This window comes from Diceros bicornis, chromosome 15 (assembly GCF_020826845.1).
Source record: "Diceros bicornis minor isolate mBicDic1 chromosome 15, mDicBic1.mat.cur, whole genome shotgun sequence".
NCBI classification, from domain to species: domain Eukaryota; kingdom Metazoa; phylum Chordata; class Mammalia; order Perissodactyla; family Rhinocerotidae; genus Diceros; species Diceros bicornis.
The window spans coordinates 29,776,054-29,799,508 of NC_080754.1; the positions used below are offsets into that span (position 1 = coordinate 29,776,054).

At 42.2% G+C, this 23,455-nt stretch overlaps 1 protein-coding gene across 1 annotated transcript; it reads left to right on the top strand.

Moving 5' to 3' along the window:
* Positions 1-1,509: 1,509 nt before the first annotated feature.
* On the top strand, positions 1,510-17,770 carry APOD (apolipoprotein D). Its single transcript, XM_058555560.1, has 4 exons — positions 1,510-1,660; positions 11,063-11,184; positions 14,498-14,586; positions 17,483-17,770. The coding sequence occupies exons 1-4, from the start codon at positions 1,538-1,540 to the stop codon at positions 17,716-17,718; spliced, it is 570 nt and encodes a 189-aa protein (XP_058411543.1). The 5' UTR covers positions 1,510-1,537; the 3' UTR covers positions 17,719-17,770.
* Positions 17,771-23,455: the final 5,685 nt, after the last annotated feature.

Genomic DNA, 23,455 nt, shown 5'->3' on the forward strand with positions numbered 1-23,455 from the left:
CTGAGAACATTTTGCTTGCGTTGATTCACTGCTCTTCATCCCAGGGAGGAAGGCAAAGAGCTGGAAATAGCTCTTGTGCAACTACAGGCAAGGAGTCACAAGGAAGACTGAAAACAAGTCAGTGAAACAAGCAGGGAGCTGCCCAGGCTGCTCGTACTCTGCCAACAGCGCAGCAGCCTCCCACCCCTGCCCTCTGCCCCTCCTCAAAGCAGCTTCAGCTGCCAAGGCCGCTGGGCTGAAATGCTTGTTGCACAGTTACACGTCAGCGGCCAGTCCTTCTCTGGTTAACGCATACCATCTATGGAAAATACCCCCAATAGAATGTCCAAAGAAAGAAATTCAGGAAACAATAATTGTTTTGGCTTTTCATAGTAACAATAACTAGCATGTATTGAGCATTCTCTCTGTGTCAGACACTGTTCTAAATGCTTTTATTTTTCTGTCTTTTCTTTTCTTTTTTTTTTTGTGAGGAAGATCAGCCCTGAGCTAACATCCATGCCAATCCTCCTCTTTTTGCTGAGGAAGACCGGCCCTGAGCTAACATCTATTGCCAATCCTCCTCCTTTTTTCCCCAAAGCCCCAGTAGATAGTTGTATGTCATAGTTGTATATCCTTCTAGTTGCTATATGTGGGACGCGGCCTCAGCATGACCGGAGAAGCGGTGCGGCGGTGCGTGCCTGGGATCCCAACCCGGGCTGCCAATAGCGGAGCGCGTGCACTTAACCGCTAAGTCACGGGGCCAGCCCCCTAAATGCTCTTTCTATATTATCTCATTTAATTCTCTTGAAATTTCATGAGGTTGGTATGATTGTTATTCCCACTTCATAAACACAGAAACTGAAGCATCAATCGCACACTTATACTCAGGATGTGCAGAGCCAGAATTCAAACCTGGGCAGGGTGACCTGGGGTCCCCAGCACGCTGCTCTCTGTTAAGGCCTCCAGGCCTACTCCCGGGTTGGCAAACAGCCAAGCAAGATGGGGCGGGGGTGGGAGGAAGCTCAAGGAGCCATTTCTCTAATGAATCTCATAAGGTGCTAAATGTTATGCATGGTTTGTTTTCGTTTTTTCTCTCTCTCATGGTTCACTTCACGGTTTCAATCTTTTCCTTTGCCCAGCCCCCCTTCCACATTGTTTCTCTTCATTCCACAAGTATCCACCATGCGCCTGACACCATGAGGTTCTGTGAGTGAGTCCAAGGAGAACGGACACGGTGCCCATCCTTGAAAAATGCATAATTAGGGAAGGGGGGTGCAAAATAAATACAACAAACTCTATTACCGGGTAGACTGTGCTCCAAATGGAGGTACAAAAGGTTCTGAGAGCGGCTCACAGGGAGGAAGGCCTCACAGGGCTGCTGACACTTCAGGTGGCACCGTAGGATGAGCGGTCAGCCAGACTGAGTAGGAGGCCTGCCCACTGATGGCCAGCCCGGAAATCTCTCTCTGGTCACTGCGTGTCCTCGGAAGGCTCAGAACGACTCCAGCTGCTTTGTTTCCCCCGCTCCAGGTTCCATCGACAGCCACCCAGCCCCACGATGGTGACGGCGCTGCTGCTGCTTCCCGCGCTGGCTGGCCTCTTCGGAGCGGCTGAGGGACAGGCGTTCCACCTCGGGAGATGCCCCACTCCTCCAGTGCAGGAGAATTTTGACGTGACTAAGGTGTGGTAAAAGGCTCAACTCCCCTTGTTTTGCTGTCTCCTGTTTGAATAAGCATTCTACAAGGTTTGGTTTTATTATTCTGCTTTGATGGCCACAGCAAGCCTTGGGGTACTTATCTTATTTAGGGTTCCCCCATAGCAGACTCTGAGACAAGAACTAGGAGCAGAGAGTTTTTGGAAGATGATCCCAGGAAGCACGAGTGGGCATGTAGGGAAACTGAGAGAGAAAGGGCAGAAAAGCAACGAAGCGTTTGTCCATGAGCAGGTTACTCTGTGAACAGCGGGGTTCAATCCTGCTGGGGATCCTCTGAGGAAACGTGTAGAAGGTGCCTCAGGTTGTCCCACAGACGGATGTAGGTGGGCCGTGGGAGCTCTCGTGGCCCTGGTAAAGCCGTCTGGCAGAGAAGGAGACGCAGGGGCTCAAGGGGGAAGCTGGCAGCGTGTATGGGAACTGTCCACTGTGGCTGAGGTGACCTCAGAGGTGGGCTGAGAGGATGTGGGACAGGGCATCAACAGCAGCTCCTGCAGTCCTATTATCCCCATTCTACAGATGGAGAGGCTGAATGTCAGAGAGCTTACGGCCTACCCAGGTCACACAGCTAATAAATGCAGAGTGGGCTTCAAAACTAGGCTTCCCAGTAGTGCAGGACACCCAAGAGTCACTCAAAGAGGGCCTAGGAGAGGACAGAACTCCCCACGGGGATTTTTTGTTACCCACCCTCAAAATATAGCCATATAACCAGCCCCCCGCCTTATATGGCTTTTCTTCCTGGGATCAGGTGCAACTTTACTGTACGTATGTATGGCTGGTGGGGAGGGAATAACAGGAAGAGGCAGCTATTGGATGACATAACTTAGAGGCTCCAATTGCTGCTAACTCATGCCTAGAATCCCCTTGTTAAGACATCTTCTTCTTAGTAGAAGGTTTGGATCTCATTTAGGAAGCAACACACTTGTTTGAGTAACCTTCAAGTTGTTATCAGTCACTCACACCTCAGTGTGAATGAGCATTTGGACCTCACAGGGGATGGGTTAGGTAGAGGTGTGATGGGAGACAGCGCAAAGCCTGAAGTGGGTGGGGACGGAGCAACATCAGTAGAGAGCTCACACAGGGGAGGTAGGAAGGCGAGATATAGTACACTGAAGTTTACATTGACTTACTCCATTAATTATTAAGGGCTGATCACTTTATTCAGGTAACCCTAGTAGTCCGCAGGGGGCTTTACAAAAAAAAACCCAGAGAATTTGAGTTATGTTCCAGTTTTTGGGTAAAAATCCAGAAACACTTTGGAAATTATAATTGATCTGTATTTACAAAAGTCCTTTGAGAAATAAAGCAGGATGTTTAAAATAATAGTTGTATTGAGATATAATTCATATACTGTATAATTCGCTTTCACTTTTAAAAGTGGTTTAAAGTGGTTTTTGCTTTCAGTGGTTTTTAGTATATTCATAGAGTTATGAAATCATCACCACTATCAATTTTAGAACAGTTTCATCATCCTACGAAGAAACCCTATACCCATTAACAGTCACTCCCCATTTGTCCCCAACCCTCCCTGCCCCAGGCAACCAATAATCTATTTTCTGTCTCTGAATTTGCCTATTCTGGACATGTCATAGAAATGGAATCATACAACATGTGATCTTTTGTGACTGACTCCTTTTACTCAGCGTGATGTTTTCAAGGTTCATCCGTGTTGTCGTATGTATCTGTACGTCATTCCTTTTCACTGCCGAATAATGTTCTACTGTGTGGATTATGCCACATTTTATTTATCTGTTCATCATTTGGGTTGTTTACACTTTTTGACTGCTATTTGCATTGATGGATGTACAAGGTTTATTTGTTTGTGTGTTTGAATTTTTTGTAGGGTTTTTTGTGAACATATATTTTCAGTTCTCCTGGTAGAATTACTGAATCATATGGTTTCTCCTTTTGAGAAACTGCCAGACTATTTTCCAAAAGAGCTGCACCATTTTACTTTCCCACCAGCAGTGTATAATTCCAATTTCTCCAAATCTTTGCCCACACTTGTTGTTGTCATCCTTTTTCATTATAGCCATTTTTAGTGGATATGAATTGGTATCTCACTGTATTTTTATTTGCATCTCTCTAATGGCTGATGACATTAAGCATCTTTTCATGTGCTGATTGGCCATTTGTCTTTCTTCTTGGGAGAAATGTCTATTCACGTCTTTTGCCCATTTTTTAACTGGGTTATTTATGTTTTAATTATTGAGAAATGAGTTCTTTATACATTTTACAAGTCCCTTATCAGATATCTGATTTGCAAATATTTTCTCCCATTCTGTGGATTGTCTTTTCACTTTATTGATGTGTCCTTTGAAGCACAAAAGTTTTTGATATTAATGAAGTCCAATTTATTTATTTTTTCTTTTTGTGCTTGTGCTTTTGGTATCGTATCTAAAAAACCATTGCCTAATCCAAGGTTATGAAGATTTACTTTCGCATTTTCTTCTAAGAATTTTGTAGTTTTAGTTCTTACATTTAAGCTTTGATCCATTTTAAGTTAAATTTTGTATATAGTATGATGTAGGGGACCAACTTCATTCCTTTGCATGTAAGTATCCAGTTGTCCCAGAACTATTTATTGAGGAGACTATTCTTTTTCCATTGAATAGTCTTGGCATCCTTGACAAAAATCAATTGACCATATATGTAAGAGTATATTTTTTGAACTCTCAATTCTATTCTATTGATTTAATATGTCTGTCCTTATGCCAGTATTATACAGTCTTGATTACTATAGCTTTATAGTAAGATTTTTTTTCTTTTTTTTTAATTTTTATTTATTTATTTTTTCCCCCAAAGCCCCAGTAGATAGTTGTATGTCATAGCTGCACATCCTTCTAGTTGCTGTATGTGGGACGTGGCCTCAGCATGGCTGGAGAAGTGGTGCGTCAGTGCACGCCCAGGATCCAAACCCAGGCCGCCAGCAGCCAAGCGCGCGCACTTAACTGCTAAGCCACGGGGCTGGCCCTATAGTAAGTCTTAAAATCAGAACATATGAGTCCTCCAACTTTGTTCTTCTGGCTATTCTGGGTCCTTTGCATTTCCATATGAATTTTAGGATCAGTTTATCAATTTCTGCAAAGAAGCCATTTGGGGTTTTGATAGAGATTGCATTGAATCTGTAGATTAATTTGGGGAGTATTGCCATCTTAACAATTTTAAGTCTTCTAATCCATGAACATAGGGTATCTTTTCACTTTCTTAGATATTCTTTAATTTCTTTCAACAATGTTTTATAGTTTTCAGAATACAAGTTCAGCATTTCTTCAGTTAAATTTACTCTTAAGGGGGCCGGCCTGTGGCTTAGCGGTTAAGTGCGCGCGCTCCGCTGCTGGCGGCCTGGGTTTGGATCCCAGGCGCGCACCAACGCACCACTTCTCCGGCCATGCTGAGGCCCTGTCTCACGTACAGCAACTAGAAGGACGTGCAGCTATGACATAGCTGGGCTACTAGGGCTTTGGGGGAAAAAAAATAAATAAATAAAATTATTAAAAAAAATTACTCTTAAGTATTTTATTCTTTTGATGCTATTGTAAATGGAATTTTCTTGATTTCATTTGTAGATTGTTCACTGTAAGTATAGAAATACATTTGGTTTCTGTATATTGATCTTATATCCTTTACCCTTGTTGAATTCATTTATTAGTTCTAATTGTGTGTGTGTGTGTGTGTGTGTGTGTGTGTGTGTCTGTATTCCTTAGGATTTCCTATATACAAAATCATGTCATCTGCAAACAGAGACAGCTTTACCTCTTCTTTTCCAGGATTCTTGTTAAACATTGCGTTCTCCTTACTTAGATAGAGACATTGAGACTCAAAAAGATGAAAAGGCCTTCACAAAAATAATATGAGATCATGAGGGAGCATAACATGAAAATCAATCTTCCACCTCTGAGTTTCCTCTTTGCTGGAAAATTATGCTTCCTCAGTTTTAACTGTGGACACTAAAGTCACCTTAACAACAATACAACTCTTTTAAATGCCCTATATAAATAATGAAGCTTGTTCTGAGGATGTCTATGAAACTAGTTGACCTTTAACCTTATTCCTGGTGCTTTAAATAAATGTGAGGTTCATTGGGGTTATTTGAAAGGTGTGTTTTAATAAATGAGTGGAAAATTTATGTCGTAAATGTGGACATATATTTGAGCAGAGAACCATGTGACCAAAGCAACACTGCGACCTATTTGCAATATACTCTCATTTCAAATTCTGACTTTTTTTTTTTTGAAGAGGTTCTTTTATTTATTATTATTTTTATTTATTTAATTTTTTGTTTATTGCAGTAACATTGGTTTATAACATTGTATAAGTTTTAGGTGTACATCATTATACTTCTATTTCTGCATAGATTACATCATGTTCACCACCCAAATACTAACTACAATCCATCACCACACACATGTGCCAAATTATCCCTTTCGCCTTCCTCCCTCCCCACTTCCCCTCTGGTAACCACCAATCCAATCTCTGTCACTGTGTGTTTGTTTGTTGTTGTTATTATCTACTACTTAATGAGGGAAATCATATGGTATTTGACCTTCTCCCTCTGACTTATTTCACTTTGCATAATACCCTCAATGTCCATCCATGTTGTCACAAATGGCTGGATTTCATCATTTCTTATGGCTGAGTAGTATTCCATTGTGTATATATACCACATCTTCTTTATCCATTTGTCCCTTGATGGGCGCTTAGGTTGCTTCCAAGTCTTGGCTATTGTGAATAACGCTGCAATGAACACAGGGGTGCATGTATCTTTACTCATTGGTGTTTTCAAGTTCTTTGGATAAATACCCAGCAATGGAATAGCTGGATCATATGGTAGTTCTAGCCTTGATTTTTTGAGGAATCTCCATACTGTTTTCCATAGTGGCTGCACCAGTTTGCACTCCCACCAGCAGTGTATGAGAGTTCCCTTCTCTCCACATCCTCTCTAACACATGTTGTTTCCTGTCTTATTAATTATAGCCATTCTGACGGGCGTGAGGTGATATCTCATTGTAGTTTGGATTTGCATTTCCCTGATAGTTAATGATTTTCAACATCTTTTCATGTGTCTGTCGGCCATCTGTATATCTTCTTTGGAGAAATGTCTGTTCAGGTCTTTTGCCCATTTTTTAATTGGGTTGTTAGTTTTTTTGTTGTTGAGATGTATGAGTTCTTTGTATATTTTGGAGATTAACCCCTTATCAGATGTATGGTTTGCAAATATCTTCTCCCAATTGTTAGGTTGTCTTTTTGTTTTGTTGATGGTTTCCTTTGATGTGCAGAAGCTTTTTAGTTTGATGTAGTCCCATTTGTTTATTTTTTCTATTGTGTCTCTTGCCCGGTCAGACATGGTGCTTGAAAATATGTTGCTAAGACCGATGTCAAAGAGTGTACTGCCTATGTTTTCTTCTAGAAGTTTCATAGTTTTAGGTCTTACATTCAAGTCTTTAATCCATTTTGAGTTAACTTTTGTGTATGGTGTAAGGTAAGGGTCTACTTTCATTTTTTTGCATGTGGCTATCCAGTTTTCCCAACACCATTTGTTGAAGAGACTTTCTTTTCTCTATTGTATGTTCTTGGCTCCTCTGACGAAGATCAGCTGTCCATAGATGCGTGGGTTTATTTCTGGGCTTTCGATTCCATTCCATTGATCTGTTTGTCTGTTTTTGTGCCAGTACCATGCTGTTTTGGTTATTATAGCTTTGTAGTATATTTTGAAATCAGGGAGTGTGTTACCTCCAGCTTTGTTCTTTTTTCTCAGGATTCCTTTAGCTATTTGGGGTCTTTTGTTCTTCCATATAAATTTTAGGATTCTTTGTTCTATTTCTGTGAAAAATGTTGTTGGAACTTCGATAGGGATTGCATTGAATCTATAGATTGCTTTAGGAAGTATGGACATCTTAACTATGTTAATTCTTCCAAACCAAGAGCACGGAATATCTTTCCATTTCTTTGTGTCTTCTTCAATTTCTTTCAGCAATGTTTTATAGTTTTCAGTGTACAGATCTTTCACCTCTTTGGTTAAGTTTATTCCTAGGTATTTTATTCTTTTTGTTGCAATTGTAAATGGGATTGTATTCTTAATTTCTCTTTCTGGTACTTCGTTGTTAGTGTATAGAAATGCAACTGATTTTGTATGTTGATTTTGTATCCTGCAACTTTACTGTATTCGTTTATTACTTCTAAAAGTTTTTTGGTGGATTCTTTAGGGTTTTCTATATATAAAATCATGTCATCTGCAAATAGTGACAGTTTCACTTCTTCCTTTCCAATTTGGATTCCTTTTATTTCTTTTTCATGCCTGATTGCTCTGGCTAGGACTTCCAGTACTATGTTAAATAGGAGTGGTGAGAGTGGGCATGCTTGTCTGGTTCCTTTTCTTAGAGGGATAGATTTCAGTTTTTCACCATTGAGGATGATATTAGCTGTGGGTTTCTCATATATGGCCTTTATTATGTTGAGGTACTTTCCTTCTATACCCATTTTCTTCAGAGTTTTTGTCATAAATGGATGCTGTATCTTGTCAAATGCTTTCTCTGCATCTATTGAGATGATCATGTGATTTTTATTCTTCATTTTATTAATATGGTGTATTACGTTGATTGATTTGCGAATGTTGAACCATCCCTGCATACCTGGAATAAATCCCTCTTGATCATGGTGTATAATCTTTTTAATGTATTGTTGTATGCGATTTGCTAGTATTTTGTTGAGGATTTTGCATCAATGTTCATCAGTGATATTGGCCTGTAATTTTCTTTTTTTGTGTTGTCCTTGTCTGGTTTTGGTATCAGGGTAATGTCGGCTTCGTAGAATGAGTTAGGGAGCTTCCCCCCATCCTCAATTTTTTGGAAGACTTTGACAAGGATAGGTATTAAGTCTTCTTTGAATGTTTGGTAGAATTCACCAGGGAAGCCATCTGGTTCTGGACTTTTATTTTTGGGGAGGTTTTTGATTACTATTTCGATCTCCTTACTGGTGATTGGTCTATTCAAATTCTCTGCTTCTTCTTGATCCAGTTTTGGAAGGTTGTATGATTCTAAGACTTTATCCATTTCTTCCAGATTGTCGTATTGGTTGGCATATAGCTTTTCATAGTATTCTCTTATAATCTTTTGTATTTCTGAGGTGTCTGTTGTAATTTCTCCTCTTTCATTTCTGATTTTACTTATTTGTGCCTTCTCTCTTTTTTTCTTAGTGAGTCTAGCTAAAGGTTTGTCAATTTTGTTTATCTTTTCAAAGAACCAGCTCTTGGTTTTATTAATTTTTTCTTAGTCTCTATTTCATTTATTTCTGCTCTGATTTTTATTATTTCCCTTCTTCTGCTGATTTTGGGCTTTGTTTGTTCTTCTTTTTCCAGTTCCTTTAGGTGCATTGTTAGATTGTTTATTTGAGATTTTTCTTGTTTGTTGAGCTAGGCCTGTATTGCTATAAACTTCCCTCTTAGAACCGCTTTTGCTGTATCCCATAAATTCTGGCATGTCGTATTTTCATTTGCATTTGTCTCCAGATATTTTTTGATTTCTCCTTTGATTTCTTCATTGACCCAATCGTTGTTCAGTAGCATTGTGTTTAATCTCCACGTATTTGTGGCTTTTCTGATTTTCTTCCTATAGTTGATTTCTAGTTTCATACCGTTGTGGTCAGAAATTCTGACTTTTTGAAGGTGAGTACATCTCTTTGACTTTATTCTGTTGAGTAATACATTTTTAAATTTCTAAAATAATTTAAATTAATACTTTGACTAGGTAAATATATTCACATGATTCAAAATTCTAAAAGTACAAAGAACATACAATGAAAAATTTCCCTCCCACCCCTGAACCCCAGCCTCAGTGTCCCTCTCTGGTAGCAACCAGTAAAAACAGTTTATTGTGTATCTTTTGGGAGATACTGTATACATATACCAACAGATACCTACACACAACTGTGGTAGGCAGAATGATGTCCACACCCTAATCCCTGGAACCTGTGAATATGTTACTTCACGTGGAAAAAGGAATTTTGCAGATGTGATTAAAGTTAAGGACTTTGAGATGGCAAGATTAGCCTACATTATCCAGGTGGGCCCAATCTAATATAAATCCTTAAGAGCAGAGCACCTTTCCCAGCTGTGGTCAGAGCAGTATGATGATGGAACAAGAGTCAGAGATGCAATGAGAGAAGGATTTGAGCTGCTTTTGCTGCTGGTTTTAAAGATGGAGGGAAGGGCTCACCAACCAAGGAATGCAGGTGGCCTCTAGAGCCTCTAGAAAGGAACATAGCCCTGCCAACACCTTGATTTTAGCCTAGTGAGACCCGTGTCAGACTTCTGGTGTATAGCGACCATAAATTTGTGTTTTAAGCTTGTGGTAATTTGTTAACAATAGAAAACTAACATAATAACCTTTCCCCTCATTTTTACATAAAAGGTAACTTAATATATACACTATTTTGCACCTGGCTGTTTTTCCATTAAATGTATCTTGGAGATAATTGCACATCACTCCTTTAAAAAGAGGCCGTATAACATTCCATTATATGGATGTGCCATCATTTATTTACTCTCTTGCTCACTTAGGCTGTTTCCTGTCTTTTATTATTACAAATAGTACTGCAACGAATAGCCTTATACATACATCATTATTTATTATCAGGAAGATACATTCCCAGAAGTGAAATTGCTGGGCCAGAGGATATGTATTTTTAGTTTTGCTAGATATTGCCAAATTGCCCTCCATGAAGGTTGTAAATTGGTGCAGTCTTTTTGCAAGGCAATGTGTGGAAGCATGAGGGTGCCTGTCTTCCCCTGTCCTCACCCACATGGTGCCACACTTCCTTTAGAATTGACTCTGTACACCGAAGTTACAAACTCAGAGCAACCCCCAGTGGAAGAGTGACACAGGTCTTCTAAATCCTCATCACTTGCCAAAAGCCTTTGTGACCAACTCCCTGTGTGGGGTCACGTGAGGAGAATTCAACCAACTCTGGAGTCCCAGCTCCTCACAGTGCACATATCTGACTTTGCACGCAATTCAGTTGCCTTGTAGAATCATAAAATGTTTGAGAAGGCAGGCACTTTACATCATCTAGACCAATCCCTTACTTTGACAGAATTTAGAATTTCACCTAGATTTTGGCTGAAGGGGACACTGAGAGCATATCTAAATAAAGAGCACTTTCGGAATAGAATGTGGCATTCAACCAATGCCCACACATTCAATTCGCTTATTCTCAATTGAATCAATATCTTGTTCAGTCACTGCTGGGAACAATGCAGCCCATTTTGCCTGGTTTCCCCAGGAAAGGGCTCTGTTCTGAAAGACAACAATGGGGAAGAGTTTGCTGGTCCCCAGAGGGCCACAGGGTTTGCTCTGCTTGTCATTGTCTCTGCAGTATCTTGGAAGATGGTATGAAATTGAGAAGATCCCCGTGAGCTTTGAGAAGGGAAAGTGTATCCAAGCCAACTACTCGCTAATGGAAAACGGAAATGTCAAAGTGATAAACAAGGAGTTGAGGTGAGTGGCTGTGGTTTCAAAGGCACCATGCCTCCTGGAGCCAGCCCTGCAGAGAGCTGTCCTGGGATGCCTGGGTGTCCTTGCAGTCCGGTTCAGGGAGGACACAGTCATTGTTGGGTCTGGACTACCTGCTCACAACAGGTCCTGAGATGAGAGCTTTTGGCAGGCAGGACAGTGGGGACTAGAAGTCACTCGTTCATTTCCATGACCACTTGCTGAGCTCCTGTTGTGTACCAGACCCTGTGAGAGGCACTGGGGACTCAACGGTGACACAAACTGCAGGGCTCCTGCTCTCATTGCAAAATAGATACGATACTCTGGTAGCGAAGGACATTGGGGACACTCTTGTCTGACCTCCAAACCAAGAAAGCAGCCTGTTCTATACCAAAGACTGACAGAGGGCATCCAGCTTTGCTTGAACACTTCCAGGGAGTGGGAGCTCATAGCCTTCCATGACAGTTTATCCTGTTTCCAAACAGCTTTACCTATTAGAACACTCCTTTTCTTATTAAGCAAGAATCAAATACATACATAGTCACATTCTAGGTTATGTGAACAGGATAGCATATCAAAGTGTACTTTTCTGTTACTGAGGGCTTCCAACAGATTGATTTTTGATGCAAAAATTCACACTTTGGAAAGCAAACCTAAATTTAAAAAGAGCCCCAGGAAGAACTCCTACCCACCTTCCATCAACAAATATAAGAGCAACAATAAACAACAGCAACTAATATTTATTAAGCACTTCCTATATGCAAGGCACTATTCTGTATGTGTATGTATATATACATGTGTGTACATGTATGTATGTGGATGTAAATGAGTATATTCATTTAATCCCCATAGCAGCCCTGAGGTAGGTACTATTACTAACCCCATTTTTATGGATGAGGAAATGGAATACAAAGAGGTAAAGTAATTTGCCCAAGGGTCACACAGCTTATAAATAATGAAGCTGAGATTCAAACCAGGGATAAGTGAAATGGGGAAGAGAACAGAAGACAGTTGAAAGAAAGGAAAGGAATGAAGGGTTGTCCTTCTGTTCCAGGATTTGAGAACTGTGTTCAACTTCAGGAAAATGACTACAACCCAGTCTGGAAGTCACTCAGCTCAGAGAAGCTTTCTGTGGCCATCCTATTATCCGCTAAGCTTCCATTAGCCAAAACACAGTGGGTTGACTCCCCGACCCTGCATAAACCAAAGAAACAAAATAAGAATCTTGAGGGCTACTAAAGAAAATTCCAGCTCATTTCAGAGCCCAGGAAGGGCTACAGGAATTGAGATGCAGACACCCAGAAGATCTCACAGGAATTTTATAGGCTCCAAAGTCGCAATGACTTCATTTCAAATATTTTGTCCTATTCTAAGACCAAGAGTAAGACGATGACACAGACCCCAAAACCCAAGAGATTCCCCCACCACTCCTTCGGAGTTGGCCAAGAGTCTTCTTTAACTGCATCCTAAGCATTAGGTCACTCTGCCTCTAGGGTCACACTTATTTAAGACACAAGGACACATGGAGAAAGGTTGTTAGTTCAGGAAAATGGTATAGTTTCTCCTCCCAGGAGTACAGCCAAGTGAGCGGATGGCATGGCAGGGAGTCTGAGCAGAGTACTCTCAGACAGTGTCAGAGAAGTTGAGGACCAAGGCAGCTGGCACAAGGTTGGGAGCAGAAGGGCTCAGGCTTTGAAATTAGACTGTCTGGTTTCGAATCCTGGTTCTATCACTTACTAACAATGTGATCTTAGTTTAGTTATGATAATTTTCTAGGCCTCAGTTTCCTCCTCTGTGAAATGGCAATAATAGTAGAACCTCCCTCCATAAGGTGTTTGAGCATTAAATGAGGTAACACATGTAAAGCACTTAGAACAGTGTTTGGCATGTAGTAATAATTTAATAAATATTGCCTATTATTGTTAATCTGCTGCTACCCTTGAAAATACAAATGCATTTTTCCCATGAACAAATTGTAAGTTTATGATCAGAGACTGGTGTTTTGAAAACTGTTCTGGTGCAAAATGAAAATGATGGTGAAAAGGGGAAAAGTCTTTTGGAAGAGACTGGTTTGTTGCTAAGCAACTGGATGCAGATAGAAATGGACCATCTTCCCTGGCTGGCTGAGTTCCAGGTGAGAGAGCAGAGCACAGCCTCCAGCCCTACATGATGATAAACAGAAAATGCAATATCCAGGAGCATCAAAGAACATTCCACACCCTCTCATACCTGTTACTTATTGTCTGGTTTCTAGGACATCTGTCACCACTAACCACAGCCTATTGACTTTCTGACACACATTATTGCTCTAATTTTAGTTTGTCTGCCCCCTTGAGGACTTATGAGCAGGCAGCTCCTCTGTCGGCCTACTTGGAAGAGCACCCTGATGCCTGAGCACCCTCCTTCACTGCCTCCATCCCCAGGCCTTTCCTGTCTCCTCCAGGTCCATGGCGTCATTGGGAGTTACCGCAAAATGGGGCTAGCTCCCATCAAAAGAGTGAAAGCATTTCATCCAATCTAAGACCATCACTTTTAAGACACACTATTTTATATACCACTAAGAAAGAAACGACACTGCCCATTATAAGTATAAGGTGGCATTACTTGTAAGATGCACATTTCTTCACATTTAATGTCTCTGAGAGCTGGATGCCCCTGGGAATCACTGAAATGAGGTAAATGTTCCATCACTGCCTGCTTTTACCTGGCCTACATCGAAATCTCCCATGGAAGATTTCAGAAGTTTGCTGAACTGGAAGGGGTGTCAGAGCTCAGGCATATGTGGGACAGATGATGTCACATGATATCACTGAGGACCAAAGAGGAGAAAAGCTTGCAGATCTCCAGACTCCGTGTTTTACATTATTTTCAGTAATCAAGTCAGTCCTTACTTTTCTTTTGGCCCATTCCCATTTTTAAAGAAGTAAATCATCTTAGTGTATTGGGTTGTTTTGTTTGTTTGTTTTTCCCTCTTCTTTTACTCTCTCTTGATTTGGAGCCTGGGAACAGGAAATGGCCTTGCAGCCCATTGCATACAGTCCAAAACACAGTGTTGAAGTGCAAGGGCCTCACGTATTATCCAGTCCTGAAACGTTGCAATTGTTGCTTCTTATCACCCCGAGGCTCTCTTCCTCCCTTGGTCTCAGAGACAGTCACAAAGGAAAGGGGAGGGAATGGAACCAGGGTCTAGCCAGCCTTTGAGAGCCTCTCGAACCAGAAATCACAATGTTGGGCTACTATGGTCCTTAGTGTTAAAAATTTTGCCTTTCCTTGATTTTTGACTTTCAGTGAGTTCAGATTTTTTTTTTACTCATTGCAGATCTGATGGAACCGTGAATCAAATTGAAGGTGAAGTGACCCAGGACAACCTCACGGAGCCCGCCAAGCTAGGAGTTAAGTTTTTCTGGTGTAAGTATCCACGTCTCTCAGGAGGTTTCAGGGACAGGAGATATGAAAACTGAAGGCTAGAGCCCTGGGTTGGAGCATCTGAGCATCATCCTATAACGATCAATACACAATGATTTGTGGATCACCTGCTACATGCCAGGCACTGGGCTGGATGCTGGAGATGCACCGTGAGCAAGGCAGCACTGGCCCTTGTCCCTGAGGAGCTTACATCCCAGTGCAGATACTGACAAGTACCCAGGCAATTTACCATAAAACTACAGTAGGTGTTTCTATAGAGGAAGCACGCATTGGAGTGCATTGTGCATGTGCTGGAGGAGACCCAATACAGGTTTGTTTCCCAGAGGAAACTGAGGCCTGAAAAATCAGTAGTTATTAGCAGAACAACTAACGTGGGCAAAAGCTTGGAGGCAAGGGATGACAAGAGTGGAGGTAAGTTTGAGTCCTGGCTCTGCTGCTTTCCAGCCACATTGTTGGGGTTCTTGTGAAATATTTAATCACAGGTATTTGTCCTCTGAGTTCCGGGCTAACGGTGGAATGGACCCAGGCAACAGAGAAAGCACCAAATATTCGTATTATTGCTAATATAGATACACTGGAGAATTCAGCTCAGAACTGTGAGGCTTTCTCATGTCGAAAGTGCTTGGGAGCCCATCTCCCCACCTGTGGGGCAGACACTGAGGTCACCAGTTGCAAGAGGAATCACTACTCACCTCCCCCGTGTCCCCATGGATCAAGCCCCTAGAGTGGAGCAGAGAGGAAGTTCTTATTTTACAGACCAAGATAAGAATGCTGGGAGAAGGCAAAAACAGTTCTTCCCACACATACGACTCTAGGCAACTAACTTCACATCTATGCCCAGTGTTGGTAGGATAAACTAGATAACACACAACACATGCTCTGTAAACTGTGAAGGGCTTGTACACATCAGTTTCTCTTATTATTTCTACAAATAAGAAAGTCAAAGTACAGAAAAGCTAGGTGATGTAGACAAGGTCGCTGGACTAATTAGAGGCAGAGTTGGGACTAAAACCTAGGTCTCCAGACTCTCAATTGAGAGATGGGCATGGGAGTGAAGGTCAAATATTATGTGCACAACCTTCATAAGGAAGCCTGCAACAGGAGCTATAGCAGGGGCAGGAGCTGTTGGCTGGGGAAGCAGAGAAGAGACTTATTCTGGTTGAAGAGATCAGCTGTTTGCATTGAGTCTTGCAGAGTGTATGGGAGATTGTGGGAAAGGATGTTCCAAGTGGAGGGAATGGCATGAGGAAAGGCCTAGAGAAAGAAGCCTGGAGCATGGGAGAGCACATGGAGCGGGAGACAAGACTGGGGAGGGCCTCAAACGCCATGGTAGAGAGTTTGAAGTGCCTTCCATAAGGAATAGGAGACTGTTAAAGTTTTCTAACAAAGAGCCATGGGAGTTTTCTTTACTAAGAGGAAATATCTGGGTACATTTATGCTTGAGAACCAGGCCATGTGGGAGGAAGACAGAATGTGCATGCCTGGGTGTGTGCGAGTGGGGCATGACGTTGCTGCTGCTGGAAGAGGTAGAAGATGTATTTTCCCCAAACCACTCAGGTCTGAAGAGCCCTCACTCCATCTGGGAATATACAAAGCAGCTGAAATTCAAAGATAGCAGATATATGATGAGTATGTACTCTCATGAGTGAGCCAGGCAGGTGGCACCAACTGTTGAAAAGTAAGTCAGAAACAACGTTCAGTCTAGGCCCTGAGGCCTGGCCCAGGCTTCTGTCCAGACATCCTCCAAGTGTCCTTCAGTTTTCATATTATAAACAGGTAGAAAGTCAGAGGGAGGAGGGTACCTTGGTGGGTGGCCATCTGGACTAGTCTTCTTGTGATGTCCTCATAACCAGCTGGGTCCTTGACCCTCAGCCAAGCTCTGACCATGTACAAACCGCCTCCTTTGTCCAGCAGCTTCTCTTGGCCCTTCATGAGTGCTGAGGTCTGGTTTGACTGGGCAAACAGAGGGATTACTTTTGAGCGGAGGAGGTGGGATGCTTAAAACCCGGGAAAGCAAATCACCCCTGACTTGCGTATGTGTGCAGGTCTTTAGTTCTTATGGGGTCACCACACAGCTGTCTCCCTTTGGGTCCATCTTTCACTTAACTTTAACAAGCTGCGCTATGAGTTTTTCGTGGCTTGCACCTTGGCTGTGGAGGTCAAGTTCACAGAAGAGGTTTCTGGATTCAGATGGAAAGGGTAAATCCTCTATCTCTCCTTTTAAGGACCCCTTTAATCTTGGGCTTTCCACACTATACAGATGTCAATTGATAAATCTCTCTAGGCCCTTTGTGAGGAAGAGCTGATAACCTGTTACCACCTGACTTACCATATTATTAAGAATGGAAGGATTGTCAAAGGTCATGCAGGAAGAAAAACAAACCAACCAACATTAGCCCCTACCTCCTCCCTTAGGCAGGCTCTAGAGGAAGCTGAGTGGTACAGACTCAGAAAGCGTGGGGCCCCTGACCTTACAGTCTTGATTCTGTTTAGCTAAGTGGTGCCTCCATTTGCACTACTGCTAAGTGTAGCCTGTCAGTCCAGGGCGTCCAGCCAACCCCCCAGTCACTGTGAGCTTCTGGAGACCAACCTGCCAGCAGGGGCAGAGGATCCAAAATGGCTCTGAACTCTTGCTGCACATTAGAATCACTGGGGAGCCTTTAAAAGTAACAGCCACCTCTAGAGCAGAATCCAGGGAGGGGGAGGGGGAGATGGGCCTAGTATTTTTCAAAGTTCCCATATGATTCTCCCGCATGAAGCCAGAATTAAGAACCCCTGACCTAGAAAAACGGACCCCAGAGCCTGGCTTCCAGGGTCCTAGAGATGAAGGTTTCTCTTGCCTTGGTCCTTCCTAATGCTGCCCTCCTTTGGTCCTCAGTGATGCCTTCTGCTCCATACTGGGTCCTGGCCACCGACTATGAGAACTACGCCCTTGTGTACTCCTGTACCACAATCATCTGGCTTTTTCATGTGGATCATGTTTGGATCTTGGGAAGAAACCCTTCTCTCCCTCCAGAAACAGTGACCAATCTAAAAGATATCCTGACCGCTAATGACATTGACATTGAGAAAATGACCGTCACAGATCAGGTGAACTGCCCCAAGTCGCTGTAATGAAGCTCTAAAGGGAGGGTGCATTCACTCCATATTCCTTCTTTTGCTTGGCTTTTCCCCCACCCCACCCCACCCACCCACAAACCAACCCACCATGGCAAACCATTGCAAATACCAGAGGGACATTTGACAGCAGAAGCCAGTGGAGAGAAACTCAAGGAAAGTTGGCCCAAACACTTAGCCATGCACCCTGTTACCTTGCAAGCCTAATAATAAACTTGTTGCTGACCTGCTGTGCTCACAGTAGATTCTGAATTGGATTAGTTATTATGGGTTTTTAACTATAAGCTTATGTTTAGAAATCCTTAAGCAGTTATGTTGAAAAAAAACTAAGCACTGAACAGTTTAAAGGTAACAACCTTGCTTCTGGAAAAGGAAAGCTGATGGCAAAGGCATCTTCTGGGTGATCTGAACCCAGGCGCCCCCATCCTCAGTTGGCACTCCTTTAAGGGGATCATTTGGGGTTTTTGAGTCTCTGACAGGCAGTTTCTTTGAAGTACTTACTTTCTCATAGGAGGTCTTCAGAGTCAGGCTAAAGAATGGGACCATCTTAGGGTCTATGCAAGGAAGAAGAGAATCTGTGAGGGAGAAGATTATGGAGATGTTTTTTTAAGAAAATGACTTTTTTTTGGTGGGAGGGAGTCTTTCATTCAACAGATGTTTCCTGAGGCCCCGCTGCATTCCAAGCTTTTAAAAATGGAGACTCCCTGTCCTCTCTCAAAAGCCCACAGACTAGTGAGGGAGACTGACAAGCAAGGATGCAGTTATACTCCCGGCTGAGGACGCAAAAGCAGAGGCATTGGAGGGAGCCATGGGAGCTCCGAGAAAGTCTCAGCCCCTGCAAGGCACAGGCACCCACAGGGTGGCACAGGCACCCACAGGGTTGCACAGGCACGCCTCCAGGTGTGCCAACTCCAGGGAGTCAGGAACCACCTTGAGTTTTTTTTACATTGTGACTTTTAAAATCAGAGAGACCTCAGAACTATCACCCTACAATTTCACTGAGCTCACGTAACATTTATAATCTACTAATGTTTTGGGAAATGATTAGAAAATTAAGCCATTTGATTTGACTTTTGATTTTTCAGCATGAATATAAAGTATTAATTTTCTTGAGCACTTGAGACTCTTTAATGCTTTATATTAAAGGTAACAAAAAATCCAAGGATCTTAATATGTACCATTTTCATTTTACTAAATAAATATGACCGCAAAATGTGGCTTCCAGTTCAAAATTCCTAAAGGCTGAAAACCATCGGGCAAAAAGGCGGTAAGGAGGAGGTAGGTATTGAAGGAGAAGACCTTCTCTCCCAGCTCTCCTGCTGCTGCCTCTGTCCTCTATCACACTGCCCACCCCACCAGCAGGCAGTTGGCTCCTCTTCTAAAAGACAGTCATTCCAAGAGTGTTAAGCTGCCTATCTCTTATCTCATGGTACAAAATAGGTTGTGACTGAGTTTCTCTTAACAGCTGTCTGATAACACCTAAAACAATGAAAGTGTCTACATTGTGCACATTTTCCAGTGTCTTGCCCAAAACATAGGCTCAAATTTTTTATGTGAATGGATTACTGAATGGGTGGACAGATGGATGGACACGGAGGCACCAAGTATCTAGAGGAAACATGAGGAAAAACAACACATAATCTAGAAGGGAGAGGAAGAGAAAGGAAGTGGGAAGTGAACAGCAAAATGGAGGCAAGAGTTTATAATAAATACCCATGTCCCCATCATCAGCTCCAACAGTCATCAACATTTCACCAACCTTGCTGCAGCTATCACCCACCACCCTCCAATTTTTTTCCTAGAGTGTTTTGAAGCAAATCCCAGATATCACATCCTATTATTTTGCTCATAACTACCTACGATAAATCTCTAGCAAATATACACACTTTTTAAACAAAAAAATACAAGGTTATGTTTTGTATCCTGAAGGTGTTCAGAGAATGTAATCTCTGTGTAATTTAAAGATTATTTTATATAATTCAGGTGAAAAGGAAGATGTAGGCGCAAAAATGTTCATCATAGTTTTACTTCTAGCAGCCCCTAAACCGAAAGGAGCTAACCTATGAAACTAACAGCAGAAGAATGGGATCATAAATTATGGAACATCCACTTGATGCAGTGTGGTGCATTCATTACAGTTCATAGTTGTGAAGACTACACAGCCGCATGGGAGCTGGTGCCCACCCACACTCACTGCTTGGGGCTGGGGGCAGAGGGCCCTGCACATGGCCTTGGTGCCTGCAGAGCTAGGATCTGGAGCAAGTGCTCCACCTCCCCAGCCACACCCAACTGGACCAAGGTGTGTTCACCTGAGTTAGTGACAGCCAATCTACCGTCTGAATAGAGACCTCTGACTTTTGTGCCCTAACTGGATGGAAAAGACAAATTAGGCCAATTAAATCAGGATTTGACTTTAAGAGCTAGAGAGAGGATGATTGAAAAGTGTGGAACTGTAAGGTCATGTAGTTTGGGGTGGCCGTTATTGGCAATATGCAACTGAAGTTATGAGAATGCAGAACAGAAGTGCAAAGACCAGCAGGGATCCCACCAAAGCCACTGATGGAGCAGCGTCAATAGCTGATGGCTTTGCACGTCCTAGCTCCAGTGCCTGTGGAGCTTAGCGGTCAGGTTCCTGTCCTTGGAGTTCTGTAAGATTAGGCGCACGCGCACAACTTTTTTCTGAGATAATTTAACTTGACTAAGCGATTGTTCCTTGCAACCAAATTGGCCCTAAGACAAAAGTGTTCACCATATAAGGTTGAGTGAAAAAAAGAAGGCAGCGTTGTAACTATATTTATAGTTACATGAAATGATGGCATAAAATCAAGGACTAAAAGTAACAGAGAAAATGAAAGCAATTAACATGTTAGAGTGGTGGAATTACAAGGTGATTTTTTTTTCCTCTTTTATTTTTGCTATTGGTGTTCGTGGTGTAAGCCCTAAAACTTTAAACTCTAAAACTTCCTTCTAGTTCAATCTGACCCTCTGGCAAGTCTAGTGCCAAGCCTCAAAGAAATAGGCCTCTTCTTCCACCAATTACCTCAGACTTTGAGACCTTTATAGACTATTCTCCCATCCCACCACACTCCCAATACATCTGAGATGATGGCTTGATTTGTGAAGATAAGGTATGTTATTAAAGCAATCTTTACTACCAACAAGGTCCTCCGTACACTTCCAGGAGACATGAAGAGAGATATCAAGTAATTTAGAAAGTTTTTATTTTCACAGTTGTCTAAACATTGTGTTATTTTATAAAAGATTTCCAAAAAAAGCAATCACTCACCTTGATAATTATGAGAAACTATTACAATTTTTTAATATTCATTAAATATGGTCAACTTTTAGGCTAAAATCAATATTTTGACAAAGTACTAATATTAAATTAAAATAGACTCACTAAGAGTTATCTAACGTTTTCCAGCAGAATAAGGTAGTCTGAATGAGTTGGTAATGCTGAGAGGTGCTGTGGGGGAAAGCACACTGGGATGGGAGCAAGCGCTAGTCCCAGCTCCTGACTGGTTAGCTGCTTTCTCCAGCAGACCTCTCCGTTGGAGGCCCGTCTTCCCACCTGCATGTTGTGGAAAGGGACAAACTAGATGAGGGATCTCTAAGGACTCTTTCGGGCCAAATGTAGTTCTATAGTTTTGTACATGATTAATAAAGTACAATTTTTGCTAAGAAGGAAGGAGTACCTGTACCAGCATGGGGAAAATAAGCCATAAACTTAAAAGACCAACTCTTTGCATTGTTTTGAGTCTTCTTCTAATCCTTATCAATGTACATACACATGCACACACCCTTTACTGTTTTTTAATCAATGTGTATGTCTGTTTTCACATGATATGTTATTTGGATGTATACATTTTTCCATAGGGATACACACAGTTTACTCATACAGCATGTTATGTTCTATAAATGCAATGGCAGTATTATATTCAACTCTCCTGAATTTTCCTAGGCTGCCAACTATAATTAAAATATAAAGGGCTAGCCCCAGTGGCCTAGTGGTTAAGTTCCGCACACCCCGCTCTGGCAGCCCGGGGTTTGGTTCCCAGGCGCAGACCCACAGCACTCGTCTGTCAGTGGCTATGCTGTGGCAGCAGCTCACATACAAAAAGAGGAAGATTGGCAGTGGATGTTAGCTCAGAGTGAATCTTCCTCAGGCATACATATACATGCTAACCATAAGCCAAGTCTTCAGCATCTTCGGTGCACCCAGGGACCTGGGGAGCAACAGCTATGGAATGACTGGATAAATGGATATCCAGCTATGGATAAAATGACTCTTCAGTGAGCAAGGTTAGAAGGTGGACTTGAGACAAGTGCTGTCATAGGCCAGAGCTTAGTACACGTGATCAGATATGCAAACCTTTATCCTAAATCGCCTAACCTAAGGGTGCTGAAGCCCTAATGGTGCCTGTGGATTCCTGCAGAGGGGTAGGTGCTCGGCTTCTGCTCAGGCTCTTTTGGTGCCCTCTGACTGACATGCATGCTCCTGGCCTGACATCTCAGCCCTCCCAGTGGTCCTCCCAGCCCAGCTTTCCTGCCTCCTCTCTCTCTGCTCCTTCTCAGGCACCAGTCTACTGGTTCTCAACCACAGCGTGCCACAATTACCTGGGAGAATATATCAATTCCTTGAGAACACATCCCAGAATGGGGAGAGAGTGGGCAAAAGAGGGCAAAGATTGCAAAAAATTCCCCTGAGCAATTCAGATTTGCTTTCATGCCTCAACTGAGAACCACTGCTTTGACTACTTACGGCTCCCTCTGTCTCCCTTCTCTACAGCTTTGGTACACATCATTCCCCTTATTGAAATCTCCAGCTGTCAAAATCCAACCCACCAAGTGTACAACGGTACTTTTGCAGAGCAGTTTGACAATATCTAGTAACAGTGATGATGACACAATCTTTGACCTAGTAATTCTATTCTCTGGTAAATATCCTAGAAACATTCCTGAATGTGAGCACAAGGAGACACATGCAAAAAAATGTTCAATGCATCACTCTCTGAAAGACTGAGAAACTGGAAACAACCTAAATGTCCATCTAAATGTCCATCAACAGAAGAATTGATTTTAAAATTGTGGTACACACACACACACACACACACACACACACACACACACACACAGGAATACTATGCAACAGTGAAAATAAACTAGAGCTACATGTATCAACACAAATAATTTACAAAATACATATTTATATACATAAATTTAAAATATGCAAAGGATGAAAGCAAAAAGCAATCTGCAGAAAGATACAATATGATACTATATATTAAATGACATGTTATTTCAGAATAATACATAAGTAATAAAAGTATAATGAAATTCAGGGAATAATAAACAACAAATTCAAGGTCCTGGCTACCTCCAGAGGATAGAGGGAGGGGGTTGCAAGTTGGTAGGGGAACACAGGTGGCTTCCATTGATTTAGTAATAGTATTAGTTTCCTGTGGCTGCTGTAACAAATTACCACAAATTTGGCAGCTTAAAACAACAGAAATTTATTCTCTCACAGTTCTAGAGGCCAGAAGGCTGAAATCAATATCACTGGGCTAGAATGAAGGTGTGAGCAGGGCCATGCTCCCTCTGGAGGCTCTAGGGGAGATTCTGCTCCTTACCTCTTCCAGCTTCTGGTGGCTGCCAGCATTCCTGCATTTGTGGCCCCATCACTCCAATCTTCAAATCTTTTTCTGCTGTCTTCACAGGACCTTCTCTGTGTGTG